The following is a 17,188-nucleotide window of genomic DNA, read 5'->3' as shown; positions in this document are numbered from 1 at the left end:
TAAGCAATTAACATTCCATCATGCTTAGGGTCATGTATACAAATCCCCAGTTGCCAATTATTTTGGCTACCACGGCTAGAAGAAGAGTTCTCAGTGACTTTGAAAGAAGGGTCTCAAAGGAGGCATAAGGGATTTAACGTGTGTGTCTGTTACCAGATCTCAACCTAATTGAACATGTATGGGAAATTCTGGAACAGCGTTTTCCGCTGCCATCAACAAAACACCAAATGACTGAATTTATCGTGGAAGAATGGTATCAAATAGAGTTCCAGACACTTACGCTACATAGCAGAATATATGCCAAGGCCTATTGAAGCTGTTCTGGCGGCTCATGGTGGCCCAACGCTCTATTATTAACATACTATGTTGGTGTTTCCTTTATTTTGGCAGTTACCTGAAGGCCCTTTCTTGCAAAACATTCTGTGGAAAAATGTTATTAATCAATGAACCACATGAAAACAAACAAATTAAATGTCATAAAAAATATACATGTCACGACTTCTGCCGAAGTCGATGCCCCTCCTTGCACGGGTGGTGCTCGGCGGTCGACGTCACCAGTCTTCTAACCATCATTGATCAGTTTTTCATTTTCCATTGGTTTTGTCTTGTCTTCCATCACCCCTGTTTCCAATCCCATTAATTACTTGTGTATTTAACCCTCTGTTTCCCCTCATGTCCTTGTCGGTGATTGTTTGTATGTTATGTTACGTGGGTTTGTATATCGGTGTGCGGCAGGTATCCTTTACCCATTTTATTTTGTACTTTGGTTTTGGAGTTTGTTTTCCATTAAATACTCCATATTAACCAACTTGGTTTCTCCTGCGCCTGACTTCCCTGCCACCTACATACACGAATATGGCAATACATAGTGAGATAATTCATAGCAGATGGCAGCAATACATTTGTATTTACTTCTAGGGAATTTAAATCCTGCAACACAATTTGTATTAAGATACAGCAATATTACTTTTTATTCAGTTGTAAAAACGATTCTACTAAACTTTTATAGTGTTGTAGGCTGTACAGTGCCTTCAGAAAGTATTCACACCCCTTGATTTTTTTCTCCACATTTTGTTGTTACAGACTCAATTTAAAATGGATTTAATAGATGTTGTGTCACTGACCTACACACAATACCTCATAATGTCAAAGTGGAATGATGTTTTGTGACATTTTTACAAATGTATTAAAAATGAAAAGCTGAAATGTGTTGAGTCAATAAGTATTCAACCCCTTTGTTATGGCAAGCCTAAATGAGTCCAGTAGTAAAGATTTGCTTAACAAGTTCCATAATAAGTTGCATGGACTCACTCTGTGTGCAATAAGTGTTTAACATGATTTTTGAATGACTACATCTCTGTACCCCACACATACAATTATCTTTAAGGTCTCTCAGTCAAGCAGTGCATTTCAAACACAGATTCAATCACAAAGACCAGGTAGGTTTCTCAATGCCTTGTAAAGAAGGGAACCTATTAGTAGATGGGTAAAAAATAAAAAGCAGCCATTGAATATCCCTTTGAGCATGGCGAAGTTATTAATTGCACTTTAGATGGTGTATCAATACACCCAGTCACTACAAATTTACAGGCGTCCTTCCAAACTCAGTTGCCGGAGAAAAAGGAAACCGCTCAGGGATTTCACCATGAGGCCAATGGTGACTTTTAAAACAGTTACAGAGTTTATTGGCTGTGATAGAAAACTGAGGATGGATTAACAACATTGTAGTTACTCCACAATACTAACCTAAATGACTGAGTGAAAAGAAGTAAGCCTGTACAGAATAAAAAATATTACAAAACATGCATCCTGTTTGCAACAAGTCACTAAAGTAATACTGATTTTTTTTTGGCAAAGCACAACTTTTGGTCCTGAATACAAAGTGTTATGTTTGGGGCAAATCCAATACAACACATGACTGAGTACCACTCTCCATATTGTCAAGCATAGTGGTGGCTTTATCATGTTATGGGTATGCTTGTAATAGTTAAGGACTGGGTAGATTTTCAGGATAAAAAATAAATGGAATGGAGCTAAGAACAGGCTAAATCCTAGAGGTAAACCTGGTTCAGTCTGCTTCCACCAGATACTTGGAGATGAATTCATCTATCAGCAGGACAATAACCTAAAACACAAGGCCAAATCTACACTGGACTTGCTTACCAAGAAGACAGTGAATGTTCCTGAGTGGCCGAGTTACAGTTTTGACTTAAATCTGCTTGAAAATCTATGGCAAGACCTGAAAATGGTTGTCTAGCAATGATCAACAACCAATTTTACTGAGCTTGAAGAATTATGAAAATAATAAATGGGCAAATGTTGTACAATCCAGGTAGGTAAAGTTCTTAGAGACTTACCCAGAAATACTCACAGCTGTAATCGCTGCCAAAGGGGATTCTAACATGTACTGACTTGTGGAATACTTACCTAATCAAGATATATTTGTGTTTTCTTTTTTTGATTTGTTTACAAAATGTTCGAATTTTTCTTACACTTCGACATTACAGAGTGTTTGGTGTAGATCATTGACAAACAATGTCAATTAAATCCATAAAAAGTCCCACTTTGTACAACAGCATTTGGAAAAGTCAAGAGGTGTGAATACTTAATGAAGGCACTGTAGTCTGTGGGTAATACTGGGAGTTAACTTTCCAATACGCGTGTCTGCCACAGGGGGTAGAGTCTTCTCCAATTTACCGTCGTCTCAGACAGTTCTGTGTATAGCCATAAGATATAGGCTGCCATCATGGACGACCAGGGACATTATAGTAATAATAGAATCAATTATACCAATTCAGGAGTTAATCGGAGAACAAATAGGCAGTCTGGAAATAATGCATGGCAAGAGCCCGGGGATTCCAATCCTGATGTCAATGCTAACGCACCTGTCCACGCGAACACCGACCCACAAACACAGCAGGATCCAACTCAGCCTCGACAGTGAGTTGTAGCCAATAATATTTATCTACAGTAGACTATGTATTTTCCAATGTTTCAAGGGGATATTCGGGCTATACTGATATGGAAGGTTCTCTTCTGCATCAAGTTTAAGACAAATTGGGGAAAGTTTTGGAAGTATTATTATGTAAAAGTTGGGAATGTCATTCAAATTAAGAATGTATTAAATTAAGTATTTATGGAAAGTCATATTCTCCTTTGACTAGAGTAAGTTTCAGTTTCGTTTCATGCTCTTAATTCCTGTGAAGTGGAAGCGAAACCAGAGATTATTTTGAGGAGATGGAAAACTGCAATGCAATCATTTTACGGCCTATTGTGTACGTTGGCAATGGGCCGCGCGGTGCATTCTGGGCGCTTGTCGGACAATTAGAGCTCTCCTTTCAGGAGTGAATGGGAGTCAATTGGGCGCTAGTTTAAAAACCTAACATTACTATGAATTTCGTCAACATGAAGTACACAATTACACAGCTTTTGGAGATTAACTTGTTCTCTGTAATATCGTATAGCTTTGGAATCGTGACATTACGTACTTCCGAGGAAAATAAGCAGGTTTATCGACTCATACGTGATTTTGAGAACGGATTGCGTGACGATTAAATTAGCAACCGCGTGACACAGAATGACAACGTAAACGTGATTGGTCGACAGTTTGCTGGGCGGGATGTTATGCATTGGCCATTCGTTTCTATCTCCTCCTGTCTTGAACAGCTCTGGTGAAACTAGTCTATGCGCACGCATGCGCACATGAACAGACGACTGCGTTCTGTTTTGGTGTACAATAATATTGCATCTGTCTGGTAAAACCCTTGGCACAGAAGATTATGAGGGTTATTACACGTCTAAGTAGGGGGAGGCATTTACATTTCCATTTCTCTCGCTTTCTCTGACTGCTTGCATCACCGCTTGATATGGCAACTGCTCCGCATACGACCGCAAGGCGCTACAGAGGGTAGTGCGTAGTACGGCCCAGTACATCACTAGGGCCAAGCTTCCTGCCATCCAGGATCTCTATACCATGTGGTGTCAAAGGCCCTAAAAATGGTCAAAGACTCCAGCCACCCTAGTCATAGACTGTTCTCTCTGCTACCGCACGGCAAGCGACGTCAGAGCAAAGTCTAGGTCCAAAAGGCTCCTTAACAGCTTCTAACCACATGCCATTAGACTGCTGAACAGTTAATCAAATGGCTACCCAGAATATTTGAATTGACCCCCTTTTTACACTGCTGCTACTCACTGTTTATTATCTATGCATAGTCACTTTACCCCTACCTACATGTACATATTACCTCAATTTACTAAGACTAACCTTTACCCCAGCAAATTGACTCGGGACCGGTACCCCCTGTATATACTGTAGGCTCGTTATTGTTATTTTATTACTTTTTTTCGTACTTAAATATAAATATATATTAACATTTAGCAAATATTTTCTTACAAAAAATTGTTGGCTAAGGGCTTGCAAGTAAGCATTTCACATGTTGTATTCGGTGTGTAACAGTGTAGGTTCCGTTCCGTCCCTCTCTTCGCCCCAACCTGGGCTCGAACCAGGGACCCTTGCACACATCAACAACTGACATCCCACGAAGCATCGTTACCCATCGCGCCACAAAAGCCGCGGCCCTTGCAATACAAGGGGAAACCCTACTTCAAGTCTCAGAGCGAGTGACGTCACTGATTGAAACGCTATTAGCGTGCACCACCGTTAACTAACTAGCCATTTCACATCGGTTACAGGTGCATGTGACAAATACAATTTGATTTTAATTTCCATGCTCTCTCTCTCTCAGTTCAGATGGGTTCACCATGATACCACCCATTGAATCACGAAGGAGTAAACTACAAATGAGTAAGTCTCGTTGTAGCGACCCTGGTATATTGAGCGACCCTGGTATATTGAGCACGCTTTTGTGGCACAATCGATTTCTGCGGGTCAGTTCGAGGTGAAATCCCTGCCTCTTTTATTACATTAGCATTGATATATCTCTCCATCCCTCCCTCAATCCCTCTATTCCTCCCTCCCTTCCCATCTACCCCTCCCTCCAGTAATAGTATATATTAGTAATATACTATATATTGTATTATAAACTGGGTGGTTCGAGCCCTGAATGCTGATTGGCTGACAGCCGTGGTATATCAGACCATATAGCATAGGTATGACACAACATTTGTTTTTACTCTTATTATGTTGGTAACCAGTTTATAATAGCAATAAGGCACCTCGGTAGTTTGTGGTATATGGCCAATATACCACGGCCGCGTTGCGTCGTGCTTAAGAACAACCTTTAGCCATTGTATATTGGCCATATACCACACCCCCTCGTGCCTTATTGCTGAAATATACTTGGAATGTAAAATGCCAACATGTCACCATTCTCTCTTAAACTGCAGTGGGTCAGAAAGAAGAGGAGGATTTACAGAGATGGAAGGAAGCAAACAGACCTGGTCCTGTCCAGCTGGCACCAGAGAGGCTAGGTACACACACACACACACACACACACACACACTAATAATATTATCTTCTAATGCATGTATCTTTGTAAGGTGGTGCTGTGTCATTGGCTGAGGCCAGAGAGAGGCAGCTGTTGGAGTTACGCCGATCTAAACTGCAGAAACAGGTATTCCATCATTACATTTTACAATAAAGATGTATTTATAACTTTATGGCCCATATTCCATCATTACATTTTACAATAAAGATGTATTTATAACTTTATGGCCCGTATTCCATCATTACATTTTACAATAAAGATGTATTTATAACTTTATGGCCCGTATTCCATCATTACATTTTACAATAAAGATGTATTTATAACTTTATGGCCCGTATTCCATCATTACATTTTACAATAAAGATGTATTTATAACTTTATGGCCCGTATTCCATCATTACATTTTACAATAAAGATGTATTTATAACTTTATGGCCCGTATTCCATATTACATTTTACAATAAAGATGTATTTATACCTTTATGGCCTGTATTCCATCATTACATTTTACAATAAATATTTATTTATACCTTTATGGCCCGTATTCCATCATTCCATTTTACAATAAATATTTATTTATACCTTTATGGCCCGTATTCCATCATTCCATTTTACAATAAATATTTATTTATACCTTTATGGCCCGTATTCCATCATTCCATTTTACAATAAATATTTATTTATACCTTTATGGCCCGTATTCCATCATTACATTTTACAATAAATATTTATTTATACCTTTATGGCCCGTATTCCATCATTCCATTTTACAATAAAGATGTATTTATACCTTTATGGCCCATATTCCATCATTACATTTTACAATAAAGATGTATTTATACCTTTATGGCCTGTATTCCATCATTACATTTTACAATAAATATTTATTTATACCTTTATGGCCCGTATTCAATCATTACATTTTACAATAAAGATGTATTTATACCTTTATGGCCCGTATTCCATATTACATTTTACAATAAAGATGTATTTATACCTTTATGGCCCGTATCCCAGCATGGCATTTAAAACCCTCACATTCTGTTCATTTCTTGATGATGCCTTCTAAATAACCCTTGACAGACAGTGTGAGTAAGTTGTCTACTTGTGTTGTGTGTGTGAAGCTGAGAAAAGAGGAGATGGACCGGCAACGGAAACAGGCTGAGGAAGAGGAGAATGACAGGATGAAGGCTAAACAGCGGGAGAAGGTAAGAGAGGGATGGAAAGGGTGTCAGCACTGTACGAATACATCTCTTACTTACTATTAATGTCACTGTATTGTTACATAACATATACTGTAGGTATACAGAAGGTATTGTTTCTCTCTATAATACCATTTAATTCCAACAGATGTCACTGCAGACAGCTGGCAGGTACAGTAAAACAATCCTAGATGTGGTGATTGAATGAGAGGGAGAGCGAGAGAGAAAGAGAGGAAAATAGACAGAGAGAAAGAAACATATCCACACCCATCATTAAGGAGACAATAGTTTCCTGACTGGTTGATGAGCGTTGGTGTTTCCAGGAACCACAGGCTGCAGCAGATAGAGCTGTTAGACATGTTGGAGTCCATATCTGGCTGGCCTTCTCTGAGTGGTGAATAGATGTCTTACCAGTGGTTCATGTAGGACACCAGAGCAGTGGTTACAGAACCTTTAACGAGCTGTCACCTTAATAACATTTCAAGCACTGTCTTGTGACCCACCTAATGAAGCTGACCATGTTTCTCTCCACAACCTAGTCCTTGGTTGTAACCTGAGAGGGAATGGTTACGACAAGTCACTACTAATTAGTAACAAGTCACTGATGTGTTCAATATGTTACAGGCTGAGAGACTGGAGGAGAAGAGAGAACAGGAGGAGAGGCAGAGGAGAGAAGTTCTCCAACAGGACCACCTCAGGTCAGCACTTTGAACTTGTGAATAAACAAGGTGTTTCTGTAGCAGACATCAGAGGAGATGGAGGCGTTTACCCTCACATCCGTCACTGAACCATGTAAACCCTTCTACTCACCTGAAGTAACATACCGTATCATTACAGGTGGAGTAGAGTCAAAAACTTAAGGAGAATGCCGAACCCTTGCACTTTAATGGATGTTTATGTACAGAGTGTTATGTGCAGGAATCTCTTCACCAAAGCATAATAATATTAACACTGGTCCAAACCCTTAGCCCTTAAGCACCCCACAGAGTTATTGTGTTATTGGAACCCTGACTACTTTCCAACCCCTCTGGAGGAAAAGGTCTGTTTGATGTCACACCACTGGCACCAGCCTAACAACAACAAACATGATACAACACACTAGGAGAACTGTAGGGAAGGAAAAATACAAACATGTACAGACAGACAGACAGACAGACAGACAGACAGACAGACAGACAGACAGACAGACAGACAGACAGACAGACAGACAGACAGACAGACAGACAGACAGACAGACAGACAGACAGACAGACAGACAGACAGACAGACAGACAGACAGACAGACAGAGAGCATGTTGGAGTCAGGGGTAGAGAGAGGAGAGGCAGTTACAGAGTACAGATGACAGGGCTAGAAATGGGACTGAGACGGGGACAGGACAGCTAGGACAGAGGACTGAGACAGAGGACAGGAAGGAGGATGAAAACAGTAGGAGTCAGACCAGGACAAACAGACTAGGTGACTCCTCTGTGAAACAGCATCTTGTTGTGGGGAGAATCAGGAGTGTCTGCAGAAAACATTAACACCACTGTGTGTGTGTGTGTGTGTGTGTGTGTGTGTGTGTGTGTGTGTGTGTGTGTGTGTGTGATCTGCAGGAAGACAAAGCAGTTCCTTCAGAGGGTGGAGAGGTCAGATGCAGCTCCAGTGGCAGTGACTAGTGCCTCACACACATCACCCTGGGTAGGACTATGTGTGTGTGTATCCTAGACAGGGCCCTGGGTCCAGAACTCTCAGAGCTGTGGCTGTGAGGTCAGGGGTAATTCACACCAATGGATCCATCTTTGTATACGATCTGCTTTCATTGACCGGGGTGGAGTGGGGATAAACTCAGCCCCAGAAATGTTGGTCCAGCCCAGCCCGGGGAGAGGACCCATCCCCTTAATATTATCCTCTGGTCAGAGCTAGTGGACACTGTGTGTGTGTGTGTGTGTGTGTGTGTGTGTGTGTGTGTGTGTGTGTGTGTGTGTGTGTGTGTGTGTGTGTGTGTGTGTGTGTGTGTGTGTGTGTGTGTGTGTGTGTGTGTGTGTGTGTGTGTGTGTGTGTGTGTGTGTGTGTGTGTGTGAGAGAGAGAGCCTGTGCACAAAGAGACTTTAGAGGGTATGATTGGATTTAAGTAAGTGTAAATAAATACTCACTAGAAGTTTCACTCGCTCTCTCTCTCTTTGTCTCTCTCTCTCTGTCTCTCTCTGTCTCTCTCTCTCTGTCTCTCTCTGTCTCTCACTCTCACTCACTCAATCTCTCTCTCTCTCTTTCTTTACCCTCGCTTTCCTTCTCCATCTCTTTCTCTCTCTATCCCCCCACCTCATAATTTGATGGTTAAAGGAAGGGAGTTGGTGGGGTGAGGCTCACAGAGTTCACATAAAGTACGGATAGATAGATAGAGAGAGAGAGATGGATAGAGAGCGAGAGAGATGGATAGAGAGAGAGAGATGGATAGAGAGAGAGAGAGAGCGATGGATAGAGAGAGAGAGAGACAGAGATAGACAGAGAGAGAGAGAGAGAGAAATGGATAGAGAGAGCGATAGACAGAGAGAGAGAGAACTGGATAGAGAGAGAGAGAGAGCGATGGATAGAGAGAGAGAGACAGAGATAGACAGAGAGAGAGAGAAATGGATGGAGAGAGAGATAGACAGAGAGAGAGAGAGAACTGGATAGAGAGAGAGAGAGAGAGCGATGGATAGAGAGAGAGAGAGAGAGAGAGAAAGAGAGAGAGCGATGGATAGAGAGAGAGAGAAAGAGGGAGAGAGAGGGGGGGGGGAGTTCACTGCCGACAGACCAAGGGTGGAATAACCTGCGTAGTTCTGGTGAAAGTACCTGGAAGAAAGCCAGGCTGTCAGCCAATGAGAGCCCAGGAAGACCTGCCAATCACAGAGGTCATCTTTGCTATGTCATCCAGGTCGCTATGTCAACCAGCTCCAGAAGAACCAATCAATCTACCTGGAGAGGAAGGAGAAATAGACCACAAGCCATCATAGCTTAATGTGTGTAATATACTATTGTTTGTACGTAGTGCTAATAATAGTAGTGTTGATGTCTCATCTCAGCCCTAGGCTGGTCTCAGTGGTGTCGTGTCTGGTGATGCTGCAGACAGCAGACAGGGGAGAGCAGGAAGGAAGTTTTTCAGGGTTTGACTATGTGTGTGTTAGGGAAGGGTTTCATACTGTACCGACTGACAACAGTATTATGTGTCAACTGACATCTTTATTGGAATTGCACACACAGCTGTGGTAGACAGACAGATAGACAGAGGAAATGTTTTCTTGTGTGCCTTTTCTCATTGTTGTGCAAGTTTATCTAGCTTCCCTTATTTCTCACCTTATTGGGAGAATTAGCAATGCCAGGAGTGATAGAGAAGGAGAGAGAGAGGGTGAGGAGAGGGAGAGAGAGAGGGCGAGGAAAGGGAGAGAGAGGCTGAAGAGAGGGAGGGAAAGAGAGAAATAGATGGAGAGAGAGTGAGGAGAGGGAGAAAGAGAGAGAGGGTAAGGAGAGAGAGGAGAGGGAGAGAGGGAAAAGAGAGCGAGAGAGGGAGAAGATAGAGAGGAGAGTGAGAGAGGGAGAAGAGAGAGAGGGTAAGGAGAGGGAGAGAGGGCGAGGAAAGGAAGAGAGGGAGAGAGAGGGTACGGAGAGGGAGAGTGAGAGAGGGAGAAGAGAGCAAGAGAGAGGGTGAGGATAGGGAGAGAGAGAGGGAGAAGAGAGCAAGAGAGAGGGTGAGGATAGGGAGAGAGAGAGGGTGAGGAGAGCGAGAGTGAGGGCGAGGAGAGGGAGAGGAGAGAGAGAGGGAGAGAGAGCGATGGGAAGAGGGCTGCATGCAAAGATGTGGAAACAGGAATAGAGAAATAGAGAGAGTGATAGCAGAAGAGAGAAAGGGATTGCTATCGCTGACAGACAGTGACTGTAGGAGAACCCAAAAGGATAGAAACATCACATGACAATACCTGTCATCCCTGTGGAGACAGACATACATGGAGTAATGTGTGTAGCGGTATGCCTCTCCAGTTTCCATAGAGATCCTACGTTCTATTCATATATTTTCTGCTTGTTTTCTCTGAAAACATGGTAGTGAAGGAGTGTCAGGATGTCTGTGTTCCTGCTTTACTCTCTACTGACCTGGTCCTCTGGAGGTGCTCCAGACTGCAGTACTGGATCCCTCCAAGCTAAACCAACGTCACAGACCCAGTGATCAAAGCCGCCGAACAGGAGGGGGGAGAGCAACGGGAAGAAGGGGGAGAGAGGGGAAGAGAGTGTGGTTGATGTGGTCTCTACTGGGGTACTGGGGAATTTGTTGTTCTTTCAGAGATGGTTCCTTAAGGGACGATTAATATTCCTTATATCCTCTGTTTGTGTGGGGGAGTGTGCGTGCACGTGTGTGTGTGTCTGTGTGAGTTTTGTGTGCACTCCCTACTCTCCTCAGTCGGAGGATAGAGAACAGAGAAAGAGAAAAGGCCTGACTCCAGAAAAACAACATCCTGTCTGTCTGTCTGTCTGTCTGTCTGTCTGTCTGTCTGTCTGTCTGTCTGTCTGTCTGTCTGTCTGTCTGTCTGTCTGTCTGTCTGTCTGTCTGTCTGTCTGTCTGTCTGTCTGTCTGTCTGTCTGTCTGTCTGTCTGTCTGTCTGTCTGTCTCCTGCAGGCCAGAGCCCAGGAATACAGGGCAGAGAGGAGAGAGGAGGAGAACACAGCTCTACAGCTGAAGAAGGAGGAACAGAGGATGAAGGTACCCTGTCAAATATACAACCATTGCTAACAAATGTTATCGGTATATGAAGCCCAAGCAGGAATGGAACTACAGTTCAGGTATCGGGGCAGTATTAATCCATGTTCTTCCCCTCAGAGTGAGGCTTTGGAGGAGAAAGAGAATGATCAAGAGGAGGAGAGGAGGAGAGAATTGAGAAGGTGTGCACATTTATTACAACAATGTTCAAACCTAATTGTAATTTTTTTATATCGAGTGATCTGTTTAGACATTGTTCCCTTATTTATTTTGCTCCAGTAGCTGGTTGGACGGCCTGTAATCTATTGATATTTTTAGTCTCTTTTTAAGAGTTGTAAATATATTATTATCCCTGTAAAGGAGATGTTGCTTGCAGCATTACAAACATTAGCATAGAAACATACTGAATACATTCCAAAGAAACACAGACATTTTATAACACACAAATGATTATGTCTGGTGGCAGGGGGAGATCAGCTTTCCTCGACCGACTGCAGGGTGGGGCCACAGAGGTTGCAGGGGGGCAGGTTGAGCTACAGCGCCCTCCTGTGGCTATGGAGGAGGACAGAAAAGACTGGCAGACCCATAGCCAGACCTCCCGACCACAAGACACCTTTACATCCCTGGAGCCTGACCCAGAACACAGCACCTCAGACTGGCGAGAGGAGACCAGTAAGACACACACGGATGCACGTACACACTGGGTACCGTTAATTACAATGTGTCAGTAAGGGAGGGAAATTCTGGTGTCTCTGAGCCAAGCTGTCAAGTAGAAAGGAAAAGCTCCTCAGTGTGATGGTGTCAGAGAGAGAGAGTCGTGAATGACTTCATGGCTCTCACCTCACTTGCCATGGGCCACTTTGACCACTGCCCCCTATCTACAAAAAAAGGCAATAATACAGTGTAGTGTAAATACAATTCCAAAATAATTTATGAATCAATGTGTCAGAGACATTCCAGTGTTCAGGGCTTGAAAGACTTCTTAGAGATGCTTCTGACATTATTTCATTTTCCTGGTGCCAAGGTGTGTGTGTGTGTGTGTGTGTGTGTGTGTGTGTGGTGTGTGTGTGTGTGTGTGTGTGTGTGTGTGTGTGTGTGTGTGTGCAGAAGACTAAAGCCTTTAAATGAACCCATCAATGGCAACAGCCATTGCCAAAGCCCACATAGCAGCAGCAGGACAGGAGGAGATGTTCTGTTGACTAGAGTTTCCTCATAACAAAGGTACACTTTGATTCCCTTCCCACGTTCCTGGGCTTCTGTAGCTGATGCCATCTGATGATTGAGCTTATTTCTGTTGGATTTCACTGTTCACATCAGGAACAGTTCACTTCTGGACCAGTTCACGTCAGGAACAGTTCACGTCAGGAACAGTTCACTTCAGGACCAGTTCACGTCAGCAACAGTTCACGTCAGGACCAGTTCACGTCAGGACCAGTTCACGTCAGGAACAGTTCACGTCAGGAACAGTTCACTTCAGGAACAGTTCACTTCAGGAACAGTTCACTTCAGGAACAGTTCACGTCAGGAACAGTTCACTGCAGGAACAGTTTACGTCAGGAACAGTTCACTGCAGGAACAGTTCACGTCAGGAACAGTTCACGTCAGGAACAGTTCACTTCAGGATCAGTTCACTGCAGAAACAGTTCACTGCAGAAACAGTTCACTGCAGAAACAGTTCACGTCATGAACAGTTCACTTCAGGAACAGTTCACGTCATGAACAGTTCACTTCAGGAACAGTTCACGTCAGGAACAGTTCACTTCAGGAACAGTTCACTGCAGAAACAGTTCACTGCAGGAACAGTTCACGTCAGGAACAGTTCACTTCAGGAACAGTTCACGTCAGGAACAGTTCACTTCAGGAACAGTTCACGTCAGGAACAGTTCACTGCAGGAACAGTTCACGTCAGGAACAGTTCACGTCAGGAACAATTCACTGCAGGAACAGTTCACTGCAGGAACAGTTCATGTCAGGAACAGTTCACTTCAGGAACTACTGCTACTTGTCATCACATCTGCAAAATACTTTTGCTCTCGCAGTCACATCGCACCCATGAAAACTTGCATTTGTTTGCCTAGGCTTTGCTCAGTGGGTTTCGCAGGAGACTTGGGTTTGAACCCAGCTGTCCTCAAAGTACACATCATTTTCTGCCTGTCAGTGCAGAGCTTTGCCTGGCCACACTATCTCAGCCATCACCCCTGAGAAACCAGCGCCATTCATCCTCTCTAACCAGTTAGCAGCAGCCTGTGTACTGGCTTGGATGGCTTGGATGGCTCAGTGGTTTGGAGCATGGGCCCAGGGTTGTGGGTTTGATGCCAGGCTTTTGGGTTCCATGCCGGGGTCATGCCGGGGTTGTGGGTTCCATGCCGGGGTTGTGGGTTCCATGCCGGGGTGGTGGGTTCCATGCCGGGGTTGTGGGTTCGTTGCCAGGGTTGTGGGTTCGTTGCCAGGGTTGTGGGTTCGATGCCGGGGTTCTGGGTTCGATGCCGGGGTTGTGGGTTCCATGCCGGGGTTGTGGGTTTGTTGCCAGGGTTGTGGGTTCGTTGCCAGGGTTGTGGGTTCGATGCCGGGGTTCTGGGTTCGATGCCGGGGTTGTGGGTTCCATGCCGGGGTTGTGGGTTCGTTGCCAGGGTTGTGGGTTCGTTGCCAGGGTTGTGGGTTCGTTGCCAGGGTTGTGGGTTCGATGCCAGGGTTGTGGGTTTGTTGCCAGGGTTGTGGGTTCGATGCCAGGGTTGTGGGTTCGATGCCAGGGTTGTGGGTTCGATGCCAGGGTTGTGGGTTCGATGCCAGGGTTGTGGGTTCGATGCCAGGGTTGTGGGTTTGTTGCCAGGGTTGTGGGTTCGATGCCAGGGTTGTGGGTTGATCCTGAAGACACCCGTCAACTTGGATCTGATATCTGTTGTAAATGGCCATGTTCAGTAACCACCCTCATTAGGGTGTAATGTACGGAGTCCAGCGGTCAACTGGAAATAGTTTTGGAGAAAAGCATCTGTTGGCTAAATGGCCGTGGTGATTAGGATGTAAAGCTAGTCCTACACCACCCTAACACTCCTAATCTCCTCCTGGCTGGCTGATGCCCTCTCCCTCCAGGCTCCTCACACTGCCCTGCCCTGCTCTGTGTGTGTGTGTGTGTGTGTGTGTGTGTGTGTGTGTGTGTGTGTGTGTGTGTGTGTGTGTGTGTGTGTGTGTGTGTGTGTGTGTGTGTGTGTGTGTGTGTGTGTGTGTGTGTGTGTGAGAGAGATCAGGGCCTGTTATAGTGTGGTTAGTTGGAGGATCAGGTTGGATCAGAATGACTGTGGTGGAAGATCAGTGTTTCTTGTTTTTCTTTCTCACCATATCTATCTATCTATCTATCTATCTATCTATCTATCTATCTATCTATCTATCTATCTATCTATCTATCTATCTATCTATCTATCTATCTATCTATCTATCTATCTATCTATCTATCTATCTATCTATCTATCTATCTATCTATCTATCTATCTATCTATCTATCTATCTATCTATCTATCTATCTATCTATCTATCTATCTATCTATCTATCTATCTATCTATCTATCTATCTATCTATCTATCTATCTATCTATCTATCTATCTATCTATCTATCTATCTATCTATCTATCTATCTACCTACCTACCTACCTACCTACCTACCTACCTACCTACCTACCTACCTACCTACCTACCTACCTACCTACCTACCTACCTACCTACCTACCTACCTACCTACATTTTAGTCATTTAGCAGACACTCTTATCCAGAGCGACTTACAGTAGTGAATGCATCCATTTCATTTCATGCATTTTTTTTGTACCTACCCTACCTACCTACCTACCTACCTACGTACCTCTCTTTGTCTCTCTCTCTCTCTCTCTCTCTCTCTCTCTCTCTCTCTTTCTTCTCCGCTCATCTGTCCTTCCTGGCTGAACCAGATGACCCAGCAGAGAGCATCATGGGAGTGTCCTCTCTGACTGCAGTGAATGGGCTTGGTCTGGGATGAGACTGTCATCCTAATGTCTTGTCTGACTGTGTGTGTGTGAACCTGCCTGCGTGTGTGTGTGTGTGTGCGTGTGTGTGTGTGCGTGTGTGTGTGTGATTGGATGAGGCTTTGGTGTTTAGAACACAAAGCAGAGCTCTGTGTCTGTCATCGTTTCTCATTACAAGGAACATTCATCCCAAATCAAAGTATTCAAAACGTTTCATAACTCATAAAGTGGTCTAAAGTCAAGTTTATATTCCACGGCATCTGTTGCACAGATCCAGCTGTATGCAGAAGAAATATACAGCTTTCATTTAGGGTTTGATAGGTCAGGATATGGTACCTCTGTCTCCATACCCCAGCGTTTAGATACAGATGTAGGATCTTAATTTGATCACTCTTTTGTTGCTGAAAATGTTCCTGCTGGAAATGCAGATGAGCTTTGTGATTTACATAAATTCACTGAAAACTCTCATTAACACACGGTTCTATTAACAGTATTGCACTTTTCATGTAGTCTACTTTTGGATGGCTAATAGCCTAACCACCTAATAGCCTAACAGCCTAATCAAGTAATATTATGTACAAAGTGTTCAAATCCTGTTGCTGCATGATTATTTTGCTGTGACAATATACATTTGAAATTAAGATCCTGCATCTGTATTCAGAACTAAAGGATCATACACTGTGTGTGGTATAAAACTCTATGAGAGCAGTTGTCTTGCTTTCCCAGGCTTGTCAAGAGACCGCAACAAAGGATTTCTTTGTTACCTAATATGACTGGAAAAATCATACATGTGCATAAATGTAAAATGTAACACTGAACTCTGTGTTTCTCTCCTGTAGATCCAGACTTTGAGTGGGTTGTGATGAAGCTTCAGAATAGCTTCCCGTTCTGTGAGAGACCCTTTCTGGAGGACATCGTCATTCAGTGTAACGGAGACTATCAACAGGCCTATGACTTACTTATCTAGTGTTGCAGAGACTACCAACAGGCATGTGTGTTAGTCTAATGACAACCCTTGTGTATTAACTTTTAGTGCTGAATCTTCCTCATATCTTCGTCTTGTACTAATAATATTGTGAACCTTGAAAGTAATAGTACAATTGTGAAAATAATGATAATATTGTGAAACTTTACAATATCTATTAGATCAAGTAATGATACCATTGTGAAAGGTAATATCTTAGTAATAATAATAGAGTGAAACTACTTAATTTCTTCAGCTCCATTGTGTCTGGTATTGATTTAGGATGATGTGTTTTTTACAAATGAGTTGTAGGTCACTAGGATGAGTCAGCATCTTTATATCCATTTGGCTTTTAACAAGCTCATTGTGTTGTTATGGAAACATCTGTCCTGTTTTCATTTTCTCTGTATAAAGGCTAATCACAATAACATGTTGGCTATCCATTACAAGGGTTTCTCATCTGTAAGATGGACAACAATAGACCATCTCCCTTGGTGTGTCCTATTAGATAATATATTGGGTCTTTATGTTCTGTGTCACCTCTGGTTTCACTGAGATGTTTGACTTTTCACTTTGTATTCTTCAGATGTTTCCCTGATTGAATTAGTATTGTAAATGTTTGGGTCAGCTGTCCAGGGCTGTGTTTAATAAATCGTTGTTCAACACGATGCTATGCATGGTTGAAGAAGCTTTGTCTTTGTCTTTCTATGATGCTGTACTTTGTAAGGGTACTTGCAAATAGGTCTTTGTCAGTTGACCCAAAATAGAACAACATAGAAGCCAGTGTTTGTAACAATAGGACACAAAGGTGATTAAAAAAAACAACACTTCCATTCATTATTTACTGGACAATAGCGATGTCATCCCCTTATAAATGA

At 43.0% G+C, this 17,188-nt stretch overlaps 1 protein-coding gene across 2 annotated transcripts; it reads left to right on the top strand.

The window, feature by feature from the left end:
* Nucleotides 1-2,663: 2,663 nt before the first annotated feature.
* On the top strand, nt 2,664-16,978 carry epsti1 (epithelial stromal interaction 1). Of its 2 annotated transcripts, XM_014173911.3 has the most exons (11): nt 2,664-2,940; nt 4,746-4,804; nt 5,347-5,430; nt 5,500-5,573; nt 6,572-6,655; nt 7,274-7,347; nt 8,243-8,327; nt 11,275-11,358; nt 11,476-11,537; nt 11,822-12,027; nt 16,186-16,978. In XM_014173911.3, the coding sequence occupies exons 1-11, from the start codon at nt 2,747-2,749 to the stop codon at nt 16,311-16,313; spliced, it is 1,134 nt and encodes a 377-aa protein (XP_014029386.1). In that variant the 5' UTR covers nt 2,664-2,746; the 3' UTR covers nt 16,314-16,978. The 2 variants fall into 2 exon arrangements, with proteins under 2 accessions (XP_014029386.1, XP_014029387.1); XM_014173912.3 differs by lacking the exon at nt 4,746-4,804 and having other exon boundaries at nt 2,671-2,940.
* The last annotated feature ends 210 nt before the right edge of the window (nt 16,979-17,188 follow it).

This window comes from Salmo salar, chromosome 25 (genome assembly GCF_965601325.2).
Source record: "Salmo salar chromosome 25, fSalSal1, whole genome shotgun sequence".
Taxonomy (NCBI): Eukaryota; Metazoa; Chordata; class Actinopteri; order Salmoniformes; family Salmonidae; genus Salmo; species Salmo salar.
This window is presented reverse-complemented; position numbering and strand designations above follow the sequence as displayed.

Excerpts from the sequence above, each read along its gene's own strand:
- epsti1 (XM_014173911.3), top strand. The coding sequence starts at position 2,747 with ATGGACGACCAGGGACATTATAGTAATAATAGAATCAATTATACCAAT. Across the intron at positions 5,574-6,571 it reads GATCTAAACTGCAGAAACAG|CTGAGAAAAGAGGAGATGGA; the intron begins GTATTCCATCAT and ends GTGTGTGTGAAG. Across the intron at positions 8,328-11,274 it reads CCTCACACACATCACCCTGG|GCCAGAGCCCAGGAATACAG; the intron begins GTAGGACTATGT and ends TGTCTCCTGCAG.